Consider the following 25,604-nt stretch of genomic DNA (forward strand, 5'->3'; position numbering starts at 1 on the left):
TCAGTCCGTCGGCATGTAGATGTCACGTGAAGGGAACTATCAACTCCCAGTGGATAGTTGTAGAATCCTAGGCTGATAGAGGGAAGTGTAACAGCCCTTGCGTGTGGCAGATAGTAAGGTCCCGCCGGCATGCAGATATGAAGGCACAGCAAAGGAGCCCTTCAGATGGACACGGCAAGCCCCTCCGGTGTCCGTGGCGTCACCGGATCTCCGACAGAACTCCCTGAAGGCCCGGAGAGGTGAGTATCGATCAAAAAAAAATAATCGAGGAATAGTTAATTTCCACAGTATATATATATATATATATATATATATATATATATATATATATATATATATATATATATATATATATATATATATATATATATATATATATATATATATATATATATACACACATACACACACACACACACACACACACATATACACATACATATATACACACACACACACACACACACAAAAATATATTATAAAAATAACAGAAATGTAAAAAAAAGTGTAAATGTGCATTTAGATCACATGAAAAAAAAAATACACATAAAAAGTTAAAAAGTAAACTGTACCTGCTGATCTTTGTTTAATGCCAAGGAAGCGCAGGAGACTGAAAACTGGACTACAAACACCAAGAAAAGAACGATCATGTACTGAAGACAATATATTAAGGATGTTTCCAGAAAATTTGAGTAATAAGATAAAAAGCTATTATCCTATTGGCGACACGCATATATAGGAGGGAGGAGGAGTCCAGCCCTGAATCATTATGTGATCTCGGAGAGCCTGGGTGGTGTGGTGAATTTGCGAGCGCGATATTAAGAAGGGGTATTTGAATAAAGGAGTTATTCAGAGAGCACTATGCAGTTGCCTTTCTATTTCATGTGGTCCATGTGAAAAGCTTTTGAGAGAGGAAACCCATATCTAAAAGATAAGAAGAAATGTATCCCTGAGGGATTGGCTGGAGTTGCAAAAAAAGAAAAGCCTGTGATTAATAGGATAATGATTAATAGGATTAATGATGCATTCCTATGCATATGCACCCGATATGAGATTAACGTACGCCAGGACTGCCAGCACCTCTATGGATACACCTGGGAAAGGTTTTCCCCACTAAGCTGTTGGCTTTTCCATTAATTTTGGAAGCCACCACATTCTGGTAAGCTGCCATCCTTTTGTATTGGAGGCGTTTCACATGGAGGATCTGGGGACGCTGACTTTTCTTATGCACACAATCATCTGTTGGGACACTGAAATTTATAAATATATATATATTTTCCCATTAAATGAGTGGAACTCCACTTTGAGTGATAGCGCTGCACCATTTGTATATAAGGCTGCATTCACACCTAGGCGTTTTGTCGCCTGAAGCGCGACGCTCAAATACGCTAGAGGGGAAAAATAACATTATTCTCTATGGAGATGGTTCACATCTCCACGCCGAACGACTGAAGCTCAAACAAGTTCCGGACCCTTTTTTGTCGCGCGTATCGGGCGGTTTGGGCGTATTTGAGCGTTTCCATTTCCCATAGAAAGTAATGTAAATACTCGATTCAAGCGACTTGCGCGTCAACGAGCGTTTGCGTTTTGTCGCTTTAGGCTGCATCATCTTTTCATCACTTGTTGCTATGTTGGTAGATATTTTTAATCTTCTGCCTGGGTAAAAAGTTCTATTGATTAAAGTGACGAAACGCTCGTAGCAAACGCTCGTCGCGCTAGTCGCTTGAATCGAGCTTTTCCATTAATTTCTATGGGAAATGAAAACGCTCAAATACGCCCAAACCGCCCGATACGCGCGACAAAAAAGGGTCCGGAACTTGTTTGGGCGTCAGGCGTATTGGCGTGCAGATGTGAACCATCTCCATAGGGGATAATGAATTTTTTCCCCTCTAGCGTCTTTGAGCGTCGCGCTTCAGGCGACAAAACGCTCAGGTGTGAATGCAGCCTAAGACCCCATTCACACCTGAGCGACAGCCGCGTTCGGCGGTAGCGGCGTATTTTGCCGCGGGTGTGAAACTTTCAATTTTTTTTTTTTCAAAAGTCTTCCCATTGCTGTCAATGGGAAAACGCCACTGTCGCCTGAAAAAAAGGGTCCGGGACTTTTTTTCAGGCGACAGGCGTTCGGCGTCTATGAGATGTGAACCATCTCCATAGACCGCAATGGGAATTCTCCCCTCTAGCGGCAGAAGCGTTCGGCGTCGGGCGTTTTGTCGCTCAGGTGTGAATGCAGCCTAAGGCTCCATTCACATCTAGGCGTTTTCACGCCAGGCGCCCGACGCTCGTGCCGCTGGAGGGGAGATTTCACATTGGTGTCTATGGAGATGGTTCACATCTCACGCCGAAACGCTGTACGCCTGCCGCCTGAAAAAAAAAGTCCCGGACCCTTTTTTTAGGCGGCATTGGCGTTCGGGCCATAGACAACAATGTGTTGTCAAAAAAAAAAGACCCGTTTTGTCACGGCAAATCGCGGGTTAAATACGCCGCAATTTGTCGCGGCAAAATACGCTGCGTTACAGTGTGAATGCGGCCTTAATCAATAGAACTTGTCACCCAGGCAGAAGATTAAAAAAATCTACCAACATAGCAACAAGTTATGAAAAGATGATAATTTTTCCTATTGGCTAAAATAAAAAACGTCGAAGTACAAAAACGTCGGACAACGCTGTATGCAAATAAGCATGAATACGCGCGACAAAACCCCGAAAAAAACGACTGAACGACCGACGCTCAGGTGTGAATGCAGCCTTAAAGAACATAAATGGCATGATCTCAAAAATAGGTAAACATTGTGAAAAATGAATTGTAATGAATGAAAAAGACAAAAAAGCGTTATAATAAATTCAAAGAGAGAAAGTCCATAAGGTATTCAAAGAAACAACAATTAACCCCTTCCGTACAGGGCATTTTCACCCCCTTCCTGCCCAGACCAATTTTTAGTTTTCAGCGATGTTGCACTTTGAATGACAATTGCGCGGTCATGCAACACTGTACCCAAATTAAATCTTTATGTCTTTCCCCCCACAAATAGAGCTTTCGTTTGGTGGTATTTGATCATCTCTACGGTTTTTATTTTTTGCGCTATAAACAAAAGCGATTTAAAAAAAAAAAAACACAATATTTTTTACTTTATTTAATAAATATATATATATAAAAAATAAAATAAAAAAAAAACCTTAAAAAAAAAAAATGTTTTTCCTCAGTTTAGACTAATACGTATTCTTCTACATATTATTGTAAAAAAAAAAAAAAAAAAAAAAAAAAAAAAAAATCGCAATAATCGTATATTGATTGGTTTGCGCAAAAGTTATAGCGTCTACAAAAAAGGTGAAAGATTTATGGCATTTTTATTTTATTATTTTTTTTACTACTAATAGCGGCAATCTGCGATTTTTTTTATTGTGACCGTGACATTGCGGCGGACACTTTTGACACGTTTTTGGTACCATTCACATATATACAGCGATTAGCGCTATAAATATGCACAGATTACTGTGTAAATGTGACTGGCAGGGAAGGGGTTAACGCTAGGGGGCGCTGAAGGGGTTAAAATGTTCCCTAAAGTGCTATTTTTTTAAGACTCTGTTACAAAGTATCCAACCTGGAGATCCCGCCAGTAACAGAGCCTTCTGTTACAGGCTGGACACCGCTAAGCTGCGTCCTCGCAATAAGCAGTAGCGTCGTCAGCCTGCCCTGCGCCCTCCTTCAGTTCAGAAAAGATCGATCCCCAAAATTCCAATTTTTAAAAGTCACAGGCACAGATGATTGGTCAGCCAACAGTGGCGGTGCGTCTATAGAGGCCGCAGGAGCGCCGCCCCCTCTCTCTCCTGCACCGCCACTGAATACAATACACAGATTCATGCATTGCATGAATCTCTATGTATTGTCGCCGGTGCCGCCCACTATTCAGATGGCCGCCCCCCTGGTGAGCGCCGGCCATCTGAATAACGGCAGCTGGTTGGCTTTGGAGGTGTCTATCAGAGCCAGCGGCTGCAATCAGCTTACAAATAGTTAGCCAGGGGACGCACGGGGGGTGCGTTCTTTGGATAAGACTGACAGGCGTCTCAGCCAATCAGGTTCACCGGTTCTGGTTAGCAGTAACATGATTGGCTGAAGCATCATCGAGGGTGGGAGAAGACATCAAGGGACCGTGGAAGGAGGATGGCTGACCCCAGGAAGGTAAGTGCTGGGCGGGGGGGCCAATTTGACTGGCAGCATTTTACTGGGCACAGCGGCGACAAGTGATGTGGGCACAGCGGCGACAAGTGATGTGGGCACAGCGGCGACAAGTGATGTGGGCACAGCGGCGACAAGTGATGTGGGCACAGCGGCGACAAGTGATGTGGGCACAGCGGCTGCGTTTGGCATGGCACAGCGGCTGCGTTTGGCATGGCACAGTGACGACAACTGATGTGGGCACAGCGGCGACAACTGATGTGGGCACAGCGAGGACAACTGATGTGGGCACAGCGAGGACAACTGATGTGGGCACAGCGAGGACAACTGATGTGGGCACAGCGAGGACAACTGATGTGGGCACAGCGAGGACAACTGATGTGGGCACAGCGAGGACAACTGATGTGGGCACAGCGAGGACAACTGATGTGGGCACAGCGAGGACAACTGATGTGGGCACAGCGAGGACAACTGATGTGGGCACAGCGAGGACAACTGATGTGGGCACAGCGAGGACAACTGATGTGGGCACAGCGAGGACAACTGATGTGGGCACAGCGAGGACAACTGATGTGGGCACAGCGAGGACAACTGATGTGGGCACAGCGAGGACAACTGATGTGGGCACAGCGAGGACAACTGATGTGGGCACAGCGAGGACAACTGATGTGGGCACAGCGAGGACAACTGATGTGGGCACAGCGAGGACAACTGATGTGGGCACAGCGAGGACAACTGATGTGGGCACAGCGAGGACAACTGATGTGGGCACAGCGAGGACAACTGATGTGGGCACAGCGAGGACAACTGATGTGGGCACAGCGAGGACAACTGATGTGGGCACAGCGAGGACAACTGATGTGGGCACAGCGAGGACAACCGATGTGGGCACAGCGAGGACAACCGATGTGGGCACAGCGAGGACAACCGATGTGGGCACAGCGAGGACAACCGATGTGGGCACAGCGAGGACAACCGATGTGGGCACAGCGAGGACAACCGATGTGGGCACAGCGAGGACAACCGATGTGGGCACAGCGAGGACAACTGATGTGGGCACAGCGAGGACAACTGATGTGGGCACAGCGAGGACAACTGATGTGGGCACAGCGGCTGCGTTTGGCATGACACAGTGGCTGCGTTTGGCATGGCACAGTGGCGACAATTGATAGGATGGCACAGTGGCTGCATTTGATGGGCACAGGCTGCAATTGTCTGTTTGTGCCCCCCCAAAAATTTTGAGCACCAGCCGCCACTGCATCAGACCATTGTCTGATATTTTTTTTTAAAGCCAGCAAATCCACAGCATTCAATTATCACCAGATTACATGTGCTGAGTACACAACCAGCAGCTGCTCCCACTAATCAAACATCGCGCTGCACCGTGACTCAGAGTCACACCTCTCCTACAGACGCCATGAGACCCGTCACAACACGCTCCGCCATCAATGCGCTGTATACTGTAACATATTACTATCTCTGCACCTATGGGACCTGCCTGTGTCTGTCGGAAAAGGTGACCCAGTGGAGGTTTTAAAGGGCACCTGTCAGACCAGAAATGTCAGCTACCACTGCCAAAGGGTTTAATATGGTATATGGATTGCGCGACCCTGGTGGTTGATTTACATCCACCTAATCCTGTGCAATAATTACAATTAGTAACCCCTATACATATATGTGTATATAAATGTGTACCAAATGCTCATATACAAATATTCTTCTCAGAAGGATGTGAAAAACACACACACATTGCGTACCATACACGTATTAACCACTTCAGATCCGCGCTATTGACAAAAGACGTCAACAGCGCGGCTCTCAAGTGCCGGATGGACGTCTTTGGACATCTTTTTAAAAGCATTACCCGCGTGCGCCACTGGGTGGCGCGCAGAGGGTAAACACTGTCCCGGCGCATCGCTAAAGAGCCGATGCGTGTACCTGGTGGCCGCGATGTACGCCGGGTACACGCGATCGTCGGTAACACAGCAGGGACGCGGAGCTCTGTGTGTAAACACAGAGCTCCACGTGCTGTCAGAGGAGAGGAGACCGATCTGTGTCCCTTGTACATAGGGACACAGCATCGGTCACCTCCCCCAGTCAGCCCCCTCCCCCCACACAGTTAGAACACACCCAGGATACACATTTAACCCCTTCCTCACCCCCTAGTGTTAACCCCTTCCCTGCCAGTCACATTTATACAGCAATTAGTGCATTTTTATAGCACTGATCGCTGTATAAATGTGAATGGTCCCAAATTTGTGTCAGAAGTGTCCGATACGTCCGCCGCAATATCACAGTCCCAATAAAAAAAAAAAAAAAAAAAAAAAAAAAAAAAATCGCAGATCGCCGCCATTACTAGTAAAAAATAAAATAAAAAAAAAAATCATAATTATGTCCCCTATTTTGTAGGCGCTATAACTTTTGCGCAAACCAGTCGCTTATTGACATTTTTTTTTTTTTACAAAAATACGTCGAAAAATACGTATCGGCCTTAACTGAGAAAAAAAATATAAAAAAAATAAAAATAAAATAAATGGGATATTTATTATAGCAACAAGTAAAAAAAAAAAATATATTTTTTAAATTGTCGCACTTTTTTTGTTTATAGCGCAAAAAATAAAAACCGCAGAGGTGATCAAATACCACCAAAATAAAGCTCTATTTGTGGGGAAAAAAGGACGTCAATTTTGTTTGGGAGCCACGTCGCACGACCGCGCAAATGTCAGTTAAAGCGACGCAGTGCCGGAAGCTGAAATTTCGCCTGGGAACGAAGGTGGTTTATGTGCCCAGTAAGCAAGTGGTTAAATAGTGCACGTTATATCTAAAAAAAGAGAACGTGCATTACCCTATATCAGGTTCACAAAGAATTTCTTATTGCGAAGACAAACGACCTTTTTAGTGACAAAAAAAAAATCTATAAAAAAAATATGTACCGTATTTATCGGCGTATATCGCGCACTTTTTTTGCCCTGAAAATCAGGGCAAAATCGTGGGTGCGCGATATACGCCGATACCTGCTTTCCCGCGCCGAGTTTTGAATACTGCGCAGACATATACCGAGCGAAGTACACTCGGGTATAGTCGGCCAGTCTCGGCTTCTTCCGCGGTCACGTCCTGGACGTACAGGACGTGAGCGCGACAGTTGCCGAGCCTGCCCGAGTGTACTGCGCTCGGTATATGCTGGCACAGTATTCAAAACTCGGCGCGGGAAACGAGCGGGGAGGACGCCGCAGAAGGACACCGGACCCGCCGCAGAAGGACGCCGGACCCGACGAGGCCGCCGATGGACACCGCGCAAGACACCAAAACTAAGTACAAAAATTACTTTTTTTCCCACAGGATTGGGGGTCACTTTAGGGGTGCGCGGTATACGCGGGAGCCCGTTATACCGCGATAAATACGGTATATGTATAGAAAAATATTAGAAATTGAATAATGGAGAATTTCTAAATGAATCCTCTTCCCTTTAAAGTCCCAATGTGATAACCAAGTGCTCTTAGGTAATCTATACCCCTCCTGCAGAGTGTTCAAACACAACGTGACTTCACCACTTCCGTGATTGTCCCATCACCGTTAAAAATGGCCACTCACCAGATCACATTCAATAAATGCCTTTGGTTCATTCCCAGGATAACCACTCCTACTTTGCGTCTCCACAACTGTCAGGTGTCTTGGGTATATGTAGTCTCTTTTTCTCTACAAAAGCTCATAGAAAAAGACTGCCCCTCATAGTGTAGTAGGTAAAAGAATTTATTAGTTAAAAAACAAAGCAGGTATTGCACCCACATTTCGTTGTGCCCGTATGCTGGCACTAAGCTTCTCCAGCCTTGTATGCAAACACGCCGTTTTCCTCCCCATGATTGGCCACAGCAGAGGGCCAATCAGAAGACTCTGGGGGCATCATGGGAAATGTAGTCCCTTAAGAGTGGCGGCCCCAGCGTGTCTACAGACACCATGCTACAGTCCCCAGCATGCAAGCACTCTGGTGGGGGGGTTACAAGAGGAGAAAAGAAAAATACTGTGCTCATGCTGGGGGATGCCAGAGAGAACCACGCTGTACCCGCTCCAACCAGAGAGGGAGCAACGCTGTACCCGCACCAACCAAAGAGGGAGCAACGCTGTACCCGCACCAACCAGAGAGGGAGCAACGCTGTACCCGCACCAACCAGAGAGGGAGCAACGCTGTACCCACACCAACCAGAGAGGGAGCCCCGATGTACCCGCACCAACCAGAGAGGGAGCAACGCTGTACCCGCACCAACCAGAGAGGGAGCAACGCTGTACCCGCACCAACCAGAGAGGGAGCAACGCTGTACCAGCACCAACCAGAGAGGGAGCAACGCTGTACCAGCACCAACCAGAGAGGGAGCAACGCTGTACCCGCACCAACCAGAGAGGGAGCAACGCTGTACCCGCACCAACCAGAGAGGGAGCAACGCTGTACCCGCACCAACCAGAGAGGGAGCAACGCTGTACCCGCACCAACCAGAGAGGGAGCAACGCTGTACCCGCACCAACCAGAGAGGGAGCAACGCTGTACCCGCACCAACCAGAGAGGGAGCAACGCTGTACCCGCACCAACCAGAGAGGGAGCCCCGCTGTACCCGCACCACCAGAGAGGGAGCACCGATGTACCCGCACCACCAGAGAGGGAGCACCGATGTACCCGCACCACCAGAGAGGGAGCACCGCTGTACCCGCACCACCAGAGAGGGAGAAAGACAGAGCCACTGCCAGGGTACAGGCATGCTACACTACTGACTAGATTCGCCACAGGCAAACCAGAGTGAGCGAACGTCCAGCCAGAGGGATCACCGCTGCGGTTTCACCAGGCCTGGTAAGTTGGCGATTATCCATTACTGTTCCTAGGTACTGAGCCATTAGGAAGTGTCTAACCTGATATCCTCCCATCTATGCTGGGGGCAAATATTGCAGAAAATGACACCAAATGCTGGGAGTTTTTAGTGCGGAAACTGACACCAGTGCTGAGGGTCATTATTATGTACATTGGTGATGTGGGGGTTATTATTGTTGCTACTCACACCAATGCTGGCGATTTTTATTGCGGAAACTGACAGCAAAGCTGGAGATTGTTATTGCAGAATCTGGCACCGATCCTGGGGGTTGTTATTTCCTTGGGGGGGGGGGGCCTCCATTTTTTATGATATTGTTATTCAAAGTTGCTAGTTGCTTGATAGTTGCATCAGGTTTCTCAAACCTTTGCATGCCTGCGCTTTATGTAATAATGACCAAGCCCCTCCCCTTCATGACTGTCAAAAAGGGACCGAGCATGGATGACCTTAAAATGATGCCCCCCCCTGAAAAAAGTTCAGCGGACGCCCATGGTCCTCAGTCAGTTTCAGCTGGAGGGGGAGAGTAGTGGCCCCGTCAGGTAAGCTGTATGGGGCCCCCCCGCCCCCGATTTCTAACAGCAGCCCTGCCTACGGGTGACCTGCATTTGTCCATTGTAGAAAAACGCCAGTCACCGCACATAGTGTGATTGGCCCCTCAGGGTATTGTCTCTTGCAATCGAATGTTCTGAGCGTAGCTACATCCAGTACTGCTTTGATTCAGAGAAATCCATACAACAGCATTGAAAATAGTTATCACATTCTAATTGCATTCGATTTGCCAGCATTGGAACAAAACAGGCTTCACAGAGCGAATGATATTCATTGTGAGAAAGACAACTAGAATGTGAGAAAATGAAGAGCATATTCACACCAACCGGGTCCACTGCGGTGCGCTGGCAGTGCGCATGTTATTGTGCGTAGTTTATAGAGTAGCCCATGACATGCCCAACACATCGCAACGGGCGCGTGCAGCATATTTGGCAGCACAAACATTAGTGCGTTCAGTCAGCGAAGGCTCAAACTGCATTGTGTGTAATAGCAATGTTAAAGCTGTTCTCCCATTCATCAGGAGGAGGCAGAGGGGTGATAACATTAATAAATCGGTCACATTTTATAAAGAGGAGATCCATCCAATAAAAGGATACAAAGAACAGCAACACCTGGTGATGTTTAATGGCCCCAATTAGTCCGACGAGGGCGATGAGGAACAAGAGGATCCCGACAGCCACAGCCACACCGACCACACGGAAGCTGGAGATGAGGCCGAATCCGATTCCCCATGCTGCCACTCCAATCAGCAGGAGGCTGACCATCTACAGGAGAGAAGACAGAGAGGTCAGGGGGGACATACAATATTCTTCATGGCGGATGCATACATTATATACAAGGGGGATAGCGAGGGATACAGAGCGAGCGAGAGAGAGGAGAGAAGGAGAGCGAGAGAGAGGAGAGAAGGAGAGCGAGAGAGAGGAGAGAAGGAGAGCGAGAGAGAGGAGAGAAGGAGAGCGAGAGAGAGGAGAGAGAGAGAGCAAGAGAGAGAGCGAGAGAGAGAGCGAGCGAGAGAGCGAGCGAGCGAGAGAGCGAGCGAAAGAGAGAGCGAAAGAGAGAGCGAAAGAGAGAGCGAAAGAGAGAGAGAGAGAGAGAGAGAGAGAGAGAGAGAGAGAGAGAGAGAGAGAGAGAGAGAGAGAGAGAGAGAGAGAGAGAGAGAGCGCGAGCGAGAGAGAGGAGAGAGAGAGAGCAAGAGAGAGCGAGAGCAAGAGAGAGCGAGAGAGAGAGCGAGCGAGAGAGAGAGCGAGCGAGAGAGAGAGCGAGCGAGAGAGAGAGCGAGCGAGAGAGAGAGCGAGCGAGAGAGAGAGCGAGCGAGAGAGCGAGCGAGCGAAAGAGAGAGCGAAAGAGAGAGCGAAAGAGAGAGCGAAAGAGAGAGCGAAAGAGAGAGCGAAAGAGAGAGAAAGAGAGAGAGCGCGAGAGAGAGTAAGGCCCTGTACACACGACCGAGTTTCTCGGCAGAATTCAGCCAGAAACTCTGTTCAGAGCTGAATTCTGCCGAGAAACCCGGCCGTGTGTACACTTTCGGCCGAGGAAGCCGACGAGGACCTCGGCGAGGAAATAGAGAACATGTTCTCCATTTCCTCGTTGTTCTATGGAAGAACTCGGCCCGCCGAGCTCCTCGGCGGCTCCAGGACTGAACACGCCGAGGAACTCGATGTGTTTGGCACGTCGAGTTCCTCGGCCGTGTGTACGGGCCAAAGAGAGAGAGCGAGAGAGGTCAGGGGGGACATACAATATTCTTCATGGCGAATGTATACATTATATACAAGGGGGATAGCGAGCGAGGGAGAGAAAGAAAGAAAAAGAGAAAAAGAAAGAGAAAAAGAAAAAAGAGAAAAAGAGAAAGAGAAAGAGAAAAAGAAAGAGAAAGAGAAAAAGAAAGAGAAGAGAGAAAATAAGGGGTGGTAACAAAGGGGGGGGGGGGGTCACAGAAACAGGGGATATGAAAAAGGAAAGGAGATTCAACAACAACTATACAGAAAAAAAAGGCACATAATTTACATAGACTGAAGCCATTACAACTAGGGTTGTCCCGATACCACTTTTTTAGGACCGAGTACAAGTACCGATACTTTTTTTCAAGTAGTCGCCGATACCGAATACCGATACTTTTTTTTAATGTCATGTGACCGTTTTCAAACCACAATACAGACCAAAGATATTTTCTTTAGAATTATGAAGAACTGGTACATCATGGTGTGGGGCTGTTTTTTAGCATACGGTACTGGAAAACTACATATCATTGAAGGAGTGATCACTGTCAGTGCAGCTCATCGGTGCAAAAGTGCAGCTAGCCAGTGCCACCTATCAGTGCAGATCAGTGCCCATTAGTGCATCAGTGCAGGGAGGCAGCTTATTAGTGCATCTCATCAGTGCCACCCAATCAATGTCAGTGCCACCTATCAGTGCCATCCATTTATGAGTGCCATTCAATCAATGCCAGTGCCACCTATCAGTGCCATCCAATGGTGCCATCCAATTTGTGTTCGATGTCACAAAAAAAAAAAAAAAAAAGTATTCTATTTTGGTATCGGGAGTATTTGCGCGAGTACGAGTACTAGTGCAAATACTCGGTATCGGTCCCGATACCGATACTGGTATCGGTATCTGGACAACCCTAATTACAACTGTACAGTGCTGAACATATTGGGGGAAATTATTAAGAGTGGAGCAGCTGTGCCTGGCACCCAATCAACTTCTCTCTTTCATTTAAAAAGCTTAACTGAACAAGCTGAAGATAGAAGCCGATTGGTTGTCATGCACATGTCATGTTGCTCCAGTTTTGATGATTTCCCCTCAATGTATGCAGATCACTCCCAATATCTCTGCCACGTTTAGGTTCTTTATTTTCTTCTGCTTTATAATGACCCGATGTATCCTCTCTGGGGTGTCTTTGTTCTGTCCTTCTCCAGTGCGGGGATTTGACTGGAGGCTCCTGATCTATATATAACAATTGCAACACAAGGCGAGGGCCAAGAGAGGACAAGGGATCCTTGTACAAGTAGGAGAGTGCTGGTGTTGAAGGACAAGGTGACTCGGTGTTAGTCGCGTCACACTAGATGACGTCACCGAGGAGGTACGGTGATCTCTGGGAGATGGAATACGGTAAATACCAGGAAGTGTTACATTTGCACATTACACGGCATTACTTGGAAAATAGACCCGAGGTCTATAACACTGTAATAAAGTCACTTAAAGCCACATTTGGCATGTCTTTTTTTTTGGGGGGGGGGGGGGGGGAGTACGTACCTAGTTTTGACAGGTACCTGATCCCACTTCCACTTGGGCCGTCTAGGTGGCTTGAGTGGAAGTTCTCCTCTCCCTCCTTGGCCAACCAACTGGGAGTCACTGCACGACTTGCACATGCGCAGTGCACACCCAGCTGTTTTTTAGGGGTTCGGAGGCCCACAGGGCCCCAGATGGCAACTCGAGGACAGCTCGGCTGATCTCTGAAAAGTTTTTCCGAACGGCTCCGGCGCCCCCGCACCTCTGGCCAAATGTGGTACTGCACACCGTTGTGGCTTGAATCCTGCACGTTTTGCGAGACAACACTCAAAGGAGTCAGGATTATTTTTTTTTAAACAGTGCTCGTATTGCAAAACGCTCGTTAACCCAGGATCGCGAGTAACGCGGTTTCACTGCGTATGTCCCATAGTTTGTAGACGCCAACGTTTGTGCTAACCAATTAATATACGCCTATTGGAATTTTGTTTTCCAAAAATATGTAGCAGAATACGCATTGGCCTAAATTGGATGAAGAAAATCTTTTTTTTGCTGGATTTTTTTTAAAGCAGAAAGTAAAAAACATTTTTTCTAAATTATAGCTCTTTTTTCTTTATTTGTTTATAGCGCAAAAAATAAACCACAGGAGGTGTTCAAATGCCACCAAAAGAAAGCTCTATTTATGAAAAAAAAAAAAAAAAGACAAAAATCAGGTACCGTGTCAGTTAACCACTTCCGGACTGCCGCATGTACATATACGTCGGCAGAATGGCACGGACAGGCACATTGGCGTACCTGTACGTCCCTGCCTAGACATGGGTCGGGGGTCGATCGGGACCCCCCCCCGATACATGTGGCGGTTCCCATGGCTTCAGGAGCGATCCGGGACGAGGGCGCGGCTATTCGTTTCTTAGCGTCCGTATCTCACCCAGTCCACGCCGAGGGAGCTGACATATTGACTCAGCACGTCTTCCGGGTATCACGGCTCCAGCGATGTGAGTAGGGTGACCACATTTCCAAACTACCATTCAGGGACACCCTCCCTTCCCAAAAATCAGCTTGTGCTGTAACGAATCACTGCACAGTGATTGGACACAAGAGGCAGGATTTACGATTTCTCCAATCACAAGCAGGGGGCGGGGATTGTGCTCCTCCAGGCATTCCCGGCCAGGACAAGTACTGTCAGTGAGTAAAGCGGTGGTGTGGCGGTCTTTTTTGGGGGCATCAGATTGGCCCAGGGGGTGGCTGTGTCAGTTTCATTCCGGGACACTGTATTGTCCTGGAATGAAGGTGCCCGGGACAGACCTGCAAAATGCGGGACTATCCCGGGCAATCCGGGACACGTGGTCACCCTAGATGTGAGTGGCTGGAGCCGCAATGTCGTCACTCCCGCGCTGAAGTCAGCTGCTCATTGTAAGGGGAATAGCTCCTAAACCATACAGGTTTAGGAGATATTCTTTGTATCTGCAGGCAAGCCTTATTATAGACTTACCTGTAGGTAAAAGTAAAAGAAAAGGACTATACAACCGCTTTAACACCGTCCTCTAGTCTATACGCATTTTCTAACCACATAAAAAACAGAATTACTATTAAGCGCCCCCCCCTGTGGACCTTCTGAATGCTCAGCCAGCCGTGTAGGACCTCTACTTTCATCTTTAGAATTGCGTTTTTTAGCAACATATCATTTACAAACACAATACACAAAGCTTCTCTATGTGCTCTGATAGATCTCCATGCAGCAATGTGCACACAGAAGAGGAAATCACTGAGAACTGTTTGTTTCCTTCCTGATCCATGAGTGCCAGTGATGAGCGGAGGGGACGTTGTGTGACGGGAGAGCATATCCCTTCCTAGAGGAATTCCAAGCCTTCCTCGGCAGGGAAACCAGATGAGGTCCTGGAATGACCAGACGCTGGAATCAGGATATACTGTACCCTAGACCAGGGGTTTCCCGAACGGCTCGTGGGCCACATCTGGCCCCCTACAAGATTTTATCTGACCCATATTTCCAGGGTCGGGAATAAAAACCAGCCCTGCAAATAATTTCATACTTTCAATAGCCTTATTATACCAGCCCAACGTCATTTTCTTGTTCATAAAAAAAGACATTTGAAGAGTATGTATATATACAGGGGAACCTTGTTTTACGAGTAACCGCTTTGAAAGATGAGCAATGAGAGAGTGCAAGCGAGAGAGCGCGAGCGAGAGCATGAAAGAGCGAGCGAGAGCATGAAAGAGCGAGAGAGCGAGCGAGAGCATGAAAGAGCGAGAGAGCGAGCGAGCGAGAGCATGAAAGAGCGAGAGAGCGAGCGAGAGCATGAAAGAGCGAGAGAGCGAGCGAGAGCATGAAAGAGCGAGAGAGCGAGCGAGAGCATGAAAGAGCGAGAGAGCGAGCTAGAGCATGAAAGAGCGAGAGAGCGAGCGAGAGCATGAAAGAGCGAGAGAGCGAGCGAGAGCATGAAAGAGCGAGCGAGAGCATGAAAGAGCGAGCGAGCATGAAAGAGCGAGCGAGAGCATGAAAGAGCGAGCGAGAGCATGAAAGAGCGAGCAAGCGAGAGCATGAAAGAGCGAGAGAGCGAGCGAGAGCATGAAAGAGCGAGCGAGAGCATGAAAGAGCGAGCGAGCGAGAGCATGAAAGAGCGAGCGAGAGCATGAAAGAGCGAGCAAGCGAGAGCATGAAAGAGCGCAAGCATGAAAGAGCGCGAGCGAGAGCATGAAAGAGCGAGTGAGAGCATGAAAGAGCGAGTGAGAGCATGAAAGAGCGAGCGAGAGAGAGCGCGAGCGAACGAGAGCATGAAAGAGCGAGAGCATGAAAGAGCGAGAGAGCGAGAGAGCGAGCGAACGAGAGCATGAAAGAGCGAGAGAGCGAGCGAACGAGAGCATGAAAGAGCGAGAGAGCGAGCGAACGAGAGCATGAAAGAGCGAGAGAGCGAGCGAACGAGAGCATGAAAGAGCGAGAGAGCGAGCGAACGAGAGCATGAAAGAGCGAGAGAGCGAGCGAACGAGAGCATGAAAGAGCGAGAGAGCGAGCGAACGAGAGCATGAAAGAGCGAGCGAGCGCATGAAAGAGCGCAAGCATGAAAGAGCGCGAGCGAGAGCATGAAAGAGCGAGAGAGAGCGAGAGCATGAAAGAGCGAGAGAGAGAGAGCGAGAGCATGAATAAGCGAGAGCATGAGCGAGCGAGAGCATGAAAGAGCGAGCGAGCGAGAGCATGAAAGAGCGAGCGAGAGCATGAAAGAGCGAGCGAGAGCATGAAAGAGCGAGCGAGAGCATGAAAGAGCGAGAGCATGAAAGAGCGAGAGAGAGCGAGAGAGAGCATGAAAGAGCGCGAGAGCGAGAGAGAGCATGAAAGAGCGCGAGAGAGAGAGAGAGCATGAAAGAGCGCGAGAGAGAGAGAGAGAGAGCATGAAAGAGCGCGAGAGAGAGAGAGCATGAAAGAGCGCGAGAGAGAGAGAGAGAGAGCATGAAAGAGCGCGAGAGAGAGAGAGAGAGCATGAAAGAGCGCGAGAGAGAGAGAGCATGAAAGAGCGCGAGCGAGCATGAAAGAGCGCGAGCGCGAGAGAGCATGAAAGAGCGCGAGAGAGAGAGAGAGAGCATGAAAAAGCGCGAGAGAGAGAGAGAGAGCATGAAAGAGCGCGAGAGAGAGAGAGCATGAAAGAGCGCGAGAGAGAGAGAGCATGAAAGAGCGCGAGAGAGAGAGAGCATGAAAGAGCGCGAGAGAGAGAGAGCATGAAAGAGCGCGCGAGAGAGAGAGCATGAAAGAGCGCGCGAGAGAGAGAGCATGAAAGAGCGCGCGAGAGAGAGAGCATGAAAGAGCGCGCGAGAGAGAGAGCATGAAAGAGCGCGCGAGAGAGAGAGCATGAAAGAGCGCGAGAGAGAGAGAGCATGAAAGAGCGCGAGAGAGAGAGAGAGCATGAAAGAGCGCGAGAGAGAGAGAGAGCATGAAAGAGCGCGAGAGAAAGAAAGAAAGAAAGAAAGAAAGAAAGAAAGAAAGAAAGAAAGAAAGAAAGAAAGAAAGAAAGAAAGAAAGAAAGAAAGAAAGAAAGAAAGAAAGAACCCTTAAGGCATACGAAGACATTTCGGACAATTTCATGCTCCCAAGTTTGTGGGAACAGTTTGGGGATGGCCTCTTCCTGTTCCAACATGACTGCGCACCAAAACACGGATGAGCAAGTTTGGGGTTGAGGAACTTGACTGGCCTGCACAGAGTCCTGACCTCAACCCAATAGAACACCTTTGGGATCAATTAGAGCACAGACTTGCGAGCCAGGCCTTCTCGTTCAACATCAGTGCCTGATCTCACAAATGCGCTTCTGGAAGAATGGTCAAACATTCCCATAGACACACTCCTAAACCTTGTGGACAGCCTTCCCAGAAGAGTTAAAGCTGTTATAGATGCAAAGGGCGGGGCCAACTCAATATTGAATCCTACGGCCTAAGACTGGGATGCAATTAAATTTCATGTGCGTGTAAAGGCAGATGTCCCAATACTTTTGACAATATAGTGCAAGGACTTGTCTGACTGGACCCGTATGATTGAATAGATTAGGTAGGTCTTCACATTACACTTATTTGTTAAATCTAAAGTTGATTGTATGGGCATATTGGAAGGTGAAGGGTAACCCTAACTGGCACCAATAACAATGGTCTGGATTCAAGAAGCAATTGCGCCTGTGTAACCATAGGTTACACAGCGCAATTGCTTACTTGCCCCGGCGTAACGAATGCTCCTGATTCAGGAACCTTGTTACGCCGACTGCAGCCTAAGATATGCGCGGCATAAGGCTCTTATGCCCGCATATCTTAGGCTGCATTCTTGCGATGGCCGCTAGGTGGCGTTCCCGTTGTGCTCAGCGTATAGTATGCAAATTGCATACTAACACCGATTCACAACCCTACGCGAGCCCTGCGTACGCAATTTACGTTGTTTCCGTACGGCGGTTTTTGCGTAAGGCTGCCCCTGCTATTAGCAGGGGCAGCCAATGTAACGTATACCCGTCGTTCCCGCGTCGCAAAATTTGAAATTTACGTAGTTTGCGTAAGTGAATCGTGAATGGCGCGGGACGCCATTCACGTTCACTTTGAAGCAAATGACGTCCTTGCGACGTCATTTGCCGCAATGCACGTCGGGAAAGTTTCCCGAAGGAGCATGCGCTCTACGATCGGCGCGGGAACGCGCCTAATTTAAATGATTCCCGCCCCCTACGGGATCATTTAAATTGCGCGCGTTTACGCCGGGCATTTTGCTGGCGCGCCCGCGCAATTTACGGAGCTTCTGCTCCGTGAATCGAGGCCAGCGCAAAAAAAAATTGCGGGGGCGCAGGGCAAAAACGTTGCCCTGCGCCTCCGTAAAAAAAGCGCAATTGTTACTGAATCCGGGCCAATGAATTCAAAGTAGTAAAATGTGTGTACAGCCAAGGCTAATATTTCCGAATAATCTGGCGCTTTGCAGCGTTCTAGCAAAGGCTCGGGCCCGTCCTTCTGGACAATGAGGTCTTTTGTGCGCTGGAAGCCACAGTTACAACCTCAGCCGGGGACAATGAAAGAAGATTGCAGAGGCAGCTAATCACAGGCTTCATTCACAAAGCTCCCGCTTCCCTGTCGGCATCAAATACCGCATTCCTGGGGAAAGCCACTTGACCCGGGGGGGGGGGGGGGGGAAGGGTTGTGGGGTGACTGGGACACAGAAATATTGTGCTTGCTGTGCCCACAGTGCAGCTTCCCTTAATACAAATCTGACGCAAGATGGAGATACTGCAGAACATATGGAAACGTTCACATCAAACAGGTGCGGCCGAGCGCACGCGCTTCTGTGCATTCACGCACGTCGAACGTAGGGCAGCCTAATCATTTCAATGGGCTGACCTACAGTACATGTGAGAAACAAGGAAAAGAAGACCCTGACCTTTTTCCTCATAACGGCCGCATCAAACTGTATGTTGCTGTGGCACCACGCAGTTTGGTACGCGTGAAAATTTGCATATTAACGCCACTCCCGCGCACGTGCCAACAATTTGCCTAGGTTCACACCTGTGCCATGTTCAGAATTCACACTCTTTTCCGACGTGCACAAAAATTGCGCTGCCCTTTAGCATACGCCTGACACCCCCCACACGTATGCTCCACTATCTCTTTCAGGTTATCAGACATGTGGGGGTGCTATTAACCACTTCAGCCCCGGAAGATTTGGCTGCCCAATGACCAGGCCATTTTTTGCAATTGGGCACTGCGTCGCTTTAACTGACAATTTCTGACAACGTTGCGCCCAAACAAAAATTTACGTCCTTTTTTTTCCCCCCCCACAAAGAAAGCGTTCTTTTGGTGGCATTTGATCGTCTCTGCGGTTATTTTTTGCGCTATATAAAAAAAAAAAAACAGTATTTTTTTCCTTTTTACTATAAATATCCGCCGAAATTATATAAAAAACAAACAAATGTTTTTCCTCAGTTTAGGCCAAAATGTATTCTACATGTTTTTAGAAAAAAAAAAAATATATAATAATAATAATAATCGAAAGAAGCATATATTGGATTGGTTTGCGCAAAAGTTATAGGACCAGATCCACATACATGTAGAACAGCGCAGCGTATCAGAGATACACTACGCCGCCGTACCTGGCGCATTTTCGAATCCTCAGCGATTTCGCGCAGTAAGTTACGGCGGCGTAGTGTATTTCTGACGGCGGATTTCAAATTGGGCGGGTTGGGGGCGTGTTTCATTTAAATGCAGCGCGTCTCCACGCCGAATGAAATGCGCATGCGTCGTTCCTAAATTTCCCGCCGTGCATTTCGCCAAATGACATCGCAACGACGTAATTTTTTGAACTTAGACGTGAGTTACGTCCATCCCTATTCACGGACGACTTACGCAAAAAATAAATAAAACATTTTTTCAAATTTCGACGCGAGAACAACGGCCATACTTAAAGCGGTAGTTCACCCTCCTTCACCTCATTATTCCATTACTTTCGGCATCGTAGCGCGAGCTACGGTATGCCGGTCTTAAATTTTTAATCCCCGTACTCACTGTGCTATTGTTGATTGAAGAATCCGACTCCCGCGGGGAATGGGCGTGCCTATGGAGAGGGAGGATGATTGACGGCCGGCTCTGGCACGTCACGCTCCCCGAAGACAGCCGGAGTAGGTCTCGGCTATTCACAGCGCCTGCGCACAGGCTATGCGCAGGCGCCGTGAATAGCCAAGCCTATTTCGGCTATTTCTGGAGAAGCGTGACGTGCCAGGGCCGGCCGTCAATCACCTTCTCTCACCATAGGAACGCCCATTCCCCGGATTCTTCAATCATCGATAGCACAGTGAGTACGGGGATTAAAAATTTAGGACCGGCATACCGAAGCTCGCGCTACGATGCCGAAAGTAATGGAATAATAAAAAAAAACATTTTTTTTTTTTTTTTAACAGGGTGAACCCCCGCTTTAACATGGCAATTCTATGTATACGCCGAAAAATACCAGCTTTAACTATACGCCGGAAAAAGCAGACTACAGACGACGTTCGAAAATGCGACGGCCGCGCGTATGTTCGTGGATCGTCGTAAATCGCTAATTTGCATACCCGACACGGAAAACGCCACCCAGCGGACGCCGAAGTATTGCATCTTAGATCCGAAGGCGTACAAAGACGTACACCTGTCGGATCTTACCCAGAAGCCGTCGTATCTTGTTTTGGCTGTGTGTCGGCGCTGCCTGTGACGAGCTAGAGAGGCAAGGACTAGTCACGAGGAGCCTGCCTGACTAGTGGAATTTGAACCTAGCAGACAGTGTGCTAAAAAAGACTACTGAACTTGTTTAAAAGTAAGTAGAACCTGTTAAGAGCATATAATTAAATGGCTGGATTGGGGGGGGGGGGGGGGAAAGAGGGGAGGAGGCTGACTAAGGTGAGGTGAGTGGTGACCAGCACTTTTTTAATATAAAATGGCAGATAAAAAAAATGTTTTTGTGTTATTTTAAATGAGCCTTCTCTGACTAGCAAAAAAAAAAAAAAATATATACACACACACACACACACACACACACACACACATATATATATATATGTATGTGTGTGTGTGTGTGTACATATATATATAACACACACACACACACACACAATTATATATATATTGCAGCCTCGCTATGCCATCACACGCAGCCTCTGTGCCCATCACACGCAGCCACTGTGCCCATCACACGCAGCCACTGTGCCCATCACACGCAGCCACTGTGCCCATCACACGCAGCCACTGTGCCCATCACACGCAGCCACTGTGCCCATCACACGCAGCCACTGTGCCCATCACACGCAAAATCATATTTTATTTTTCCAATTAAGAAGGGTTCGGTGAAAGCGCATATGAAACTGGTGGGGTTCAGTACCTCCAACAAGGTTAAGAACCACTGGCATAGACAGTTCTCTGGTAAAGGTGAACTAACCCCGCCTTGCACATATGAATGTAAACATACATATAGAATGCACATAGATACATAAACAATGATTGCACAACACATTAGGTATCGCCACTCATACTGTAGTGATGGGAATCACTCTAGGACCATCGTTTACAGTAAACTCTGAGGGTCAAATCACACCAAAACGCGGTGCGGAAAAAACTTGCTCCGTGTGCATTTACAGCACCGCAGGTGCCCTTGCAAAAGCGTGTAGATGGCGATGTATTGTTTAAGGTTTAGCTCACCTTTGCACTGTAAAAATATACACAAAAGGGGGCTCAAAACGCCTAGTGTATTACCAAATATACCATTTATTGAAAAGCACACACACACACACACACACACACACACACACACACACACACACGTTTTCTACCCTTTGATCACCCCTGATGTTGACCCCTTCGTTGCCAGTGCCATTTGTACAGTGACAGTGCATATTTTAGGTACTGATCACTGTATAATGCTGGCCATACACGGGTCGAATTTTGAAAGAACTTTCTTTCGAAAATGTTCGTTCGTATTTCGCAACATTAGTGGACTGCAGCAACAGCAGATTTTCGTGCGGCCATCGTATTTTAATAATCCAACATGTTGGATACTTTTTGAAAAAACAAACTATTTTCTAATCAATGATGGGAGAATCGTGCAAGAAATGTAATCGAAAAAGAAAATGTGCAAGAAAAGAAGTTTTCCAGACACGAAAATTATTTTCTGTAGGAACACGAGGTGAAATTGAAGGTTTGGTCGGTCGAATTTCGAAATCAATGGTGGCACCATCGGAACACAAAAACGCACACATTTTCCGATTTTCAAAAGAAAGTTCTTTCGAAATTCGACCTGTGTATGGCCAGCACAAGCAGGGCCGCTGATAGGCCAGTACAACTGGCCCTGTTGTACTGGGCCCGGCCAGCAGGGGGGCCCGGGCAACCTGAAAAGATAACTAAATAATGTAAAAAAAGATCTACTACTACTGCAGCAGCATCTATACATTATGGCATTGGCGGCATTAGTGGCACTGTCTGCAGGTAGCACATGCGCTATGGGCCAGAACGCATGTGCTGCCTGCAGAGACAGTGCCACCCATAACGCTAATGCCATAACACATGTGCTGCCTGCAGAGACAGTGCCACCCATGCTGCCAATGGCAGCACTATATGGCATTGGTGTCACCGTCAGCAGGTAGCACATGCGTTATGGCATTAGCGTCATGGGTGGCACTGCCTGCAGCACATTAAGGCATTGGCGGCACGGGTAGCACTGTCTGCAGTGATAAATATCACTTGAAGACAAATCTGCACTTTGTTTCAGGTCTAGGGAGGGGCCAGGGCTGGGGCTGAAGGAGGGGCCAGGGCTGGGGCTGAAGGAGGGGCCAGGGCTGGGGCTGAAGGAGGGGCCAGGGCTGGGGCTGAAGGAGGGGCCAGGGCTGGGGCTGAAGGAGGGGCCAGGGCTGGGGCTGAAGGAGGGGCCAGGGCTGGGGCTGAAGGAGGGGCCAGGGCTGGGGCTGAAGGAGGGGCCAGGGCTGGGGCTGAAGGAGGGGCCAGGGCTGGGGCTGAAGGAGGGGCCAGGGCTGGGGCTGAAGGAGGGGCCAGGGCTGGGGCTGAAGGAGGGGCCAGGGCTGGGGCTGAAGGCGGGGCCAGGGCTGGGGCTGAAGGCGGGGCCAGGGCTGGGGCTGAAGGAGGGGCCAGGGCTGGGGCTGAAGGAGGGGCCAGGGCTGGGGCTGAAGGAGGGGCCAGGGCTGGGGCTGAAGGAGGGGCCAGGGCTGGGGCTGAAGGCGGGGCCAGGGCTGGGGCTGAAGGCGGGGCCAGGGCTGGGGCTGAAGGCGGGGCCAGGGCTGGGGCTGAAGGCGGGGCCAGGGCTGGGGCTGAAGGAGGGGCCAGGGCTGGGGCTGAAGGAGGGGCCAGGGCTGGGGCTGAAGGAGGGGCCAGGGCTGGGGCTGAAGGAGGGGCCAGGGCTGGGGCTGAAGGGGTCCCTGGTCCCCAAAAATGTCAAAAGTGTCAGTATCCGATTTCTCTGCCGCAATATCGCAGTCCTGCTATAAGTCACTTTCCACCATTACTAGTAAAAGAAAGAAAACACAATGAAAAATATCTCATCGCTTTGTAAACGCTATAAATTTGCGCATACCAATCAATAAGCAATTGTTGCGATTTTTTTACTAAAAATATGTAGCAGAATATAAATTGGCCTAAATTGATGAAGACATTTTTTTTTTTTTTTTATCAAAATTGGCAGTATTTTTTTTTTGTTTATAGCACAAAAAAAAAAAAAAAACGCAGTGGTGATCAAATACCACTCAAAGAAAGCTCTATTTGTGGGAAAAAAAGGACATCAATTTAAAAAAAAAAAAAATTTTGGTACAGCATCACACGACTGTGCAATTGTTCGTGAAAGTAATGCAGTAAGACAAAAAACAGCCTGGTCATGAAGGGGGGGGGGGGTAAATCTTCCGGAGCTGAAGTGTTCAAGCAGTTTCTAGGCCGCATCCTCAAAATGGCCTCAGTTCTGTGACAAAAGGTACACTTTGCAGTGGGTTCCATCTGGAAAACCCTGCTGGGTCAATGGATATCAAATGGATAGAAAACTTTCCAACCAAACATCCCCATTACAAGTCACAGAGATGGCGGATTTCACCGAGATTCAGCAAAAGGCCCGAAAGATTGAAATTCCTGAACCCGCCGGTAACACGGCAACCTGCCACAAAATCCTCACAAAATGCCCTCAATATGCCCCCTACCCGTCCAGGCTGTGGAAAAAGACACAGCAACTTAACCTCCTGTCAGAGGGATTTGTGAATGGGTGACTGAATTCCTCTCACAGGCCACAACAATGGCTGAATCACAAATGGCGTCTCCATGGAAACAAGTGCGTGTATGTCTACACACATGGAGGATGAGGCAGCCGTGCTGTCCAAATAGGACATACATACACAAAGACACACACACTATTATATATATGTGTGAGTGTGTCTCTCTTTGTGTATGTATGTCCTATTTACACACACACACACACACACACACACACACACACACACAGAAATTAATTACATTGGCCAAGATTCACAAAGCACTTACGCCGACGTATCTCGAGATACGCCGCGTAAGTGCAAATATGCGCCGTCGTATCTATGCGCTGTACCCACAAACTAAGATACGCCTAAAAATAGGCTTCATCCCACCGACGTAACTTGCCAACGCCGGCATAAAGTGGGCGCATATTTATGCTGGACACATTTGGCGCTCCCATTGATTTCCTATTCAAATATGCAAATGAGGGAGACACGCCGATTCACGAGCGTACGTGCGCCGGACGTATGATAAAGTCATACGTCCGGCGTAAAGTTATGCCCCATAAAGGAGGTGTAACTCAGCAGCAGACATGCAAAGGTCTGCACCAGGGAACACAAGCCGGCGTATTTTATGTAGTTTACGTTGGACGTGAATATGACTAGGCGTAGGTTACGTTCACGCCGTAGGCAGTGATCCAGCGTATCTTGGGCAGTTGTTCCGACGTGATTGCGAGCATGCGCACAGGGATGCGTCCACGGGACGGCACATGCGCCATTCGTTATACGTATCTGTCTGGCGCTCGGCCCATCATTTGCATGGGGTCACGCCTCATTTGCATGGCTCACGCCCACTTACGCCGACTTACGCCTTGGAAACCCAGCGCAGATTTGGGAGCATTGGCTTTGTGAATTCAATGCTTGCCTCTCTGCGCTGCGTCGGCGTAGCGTAAAGGAGATACGCTACGGCGGCATAAATCTGCGCCACTCTCTGTGAATCCGGGCCATTGTGACCGACAGGTTAACTGAACATTACAATGACATAGGAAGTTTGGCGGCAAGTAAACATGTCCCTGAAGTTGATGTGTTGAAAGAAGAAGAAAAAAAAATTAGTTTGTTGTGTATGGGGCTATGTAGCTGCACACCAGTCAAGGTGCCCATAGCTCCCAACAGACCCTGATTTTGAGGGACTGTCCCCTTTAGCAAAACATGACTTCATATTTGGTGGCAAAACCCTTGTTGGCAATCAAAGGTCAGACGTTTGTCGTTGGCCACCAGGTTTGCACACATCTCATGAGGGATTTTGTCCCACTCCTCTTTGCATATCCTCTCCAAGTCATTAATGTGGAATGTAAAGGTTCTTTGTTTAACAAAAACAAAAAACAAACCTGTTATAATTTACCTGCTCTGTGCAAGGGTTTTGCACAGAGCAGCCCCGATCCTCCTTTACTGGGGTCGCCTGGCAGCGCTCCTGGCTCCTCCTCTTCATTGGGTGCCCCCACATAGAGCCGCTTTCCATGGGGGCACTCGTGCGGGCATGCTCCCGAGTCCTGCTCCTGTGTCCATTGACACAGACAGC

General features: G+C 48.4%; 1 protein-coding gene across 1 annotated transcript in view; it reads right to left on the minus strand.

The window, feature by feature from the left end:
* Positions 1 to 25,604, minus strand: part of TSPAN13 (tetraspanin 13) — a 76,535-nt gene that overhangs the window by 16,813 nt on the left and 34,118 nt on the right. Inside the window, exons 2-3 of the mRNA XM_040352244.1 lie at positions 10,172 to 10,339; positions 573 to 653 (exon numbers count right to left, since the gene is read on the minus strand). Coding sequence (XP_040208178.1) covers positions 573 to 653; positions 10,172 to 10,339 — 249 coding nt within the window. The remainder of the gene's footprint in view (positions 1 to 572; positions 654 to 10,171; positions 10,340 to 25,604) is intronic.

Source organism: Rana temporaria, chromosome 5, assembly GCF_905171775.1.
Source record: "Rana temporaria chromosome 5, aRanTem1.1, whole genome shotgun sequence".
NCBI classification, from domain to species: domain Eukaryota; kingdom Metazoa; phylum Chordata; class Amphibia; order Anura; family Ranidae; genus Rana; species Rana temporaria.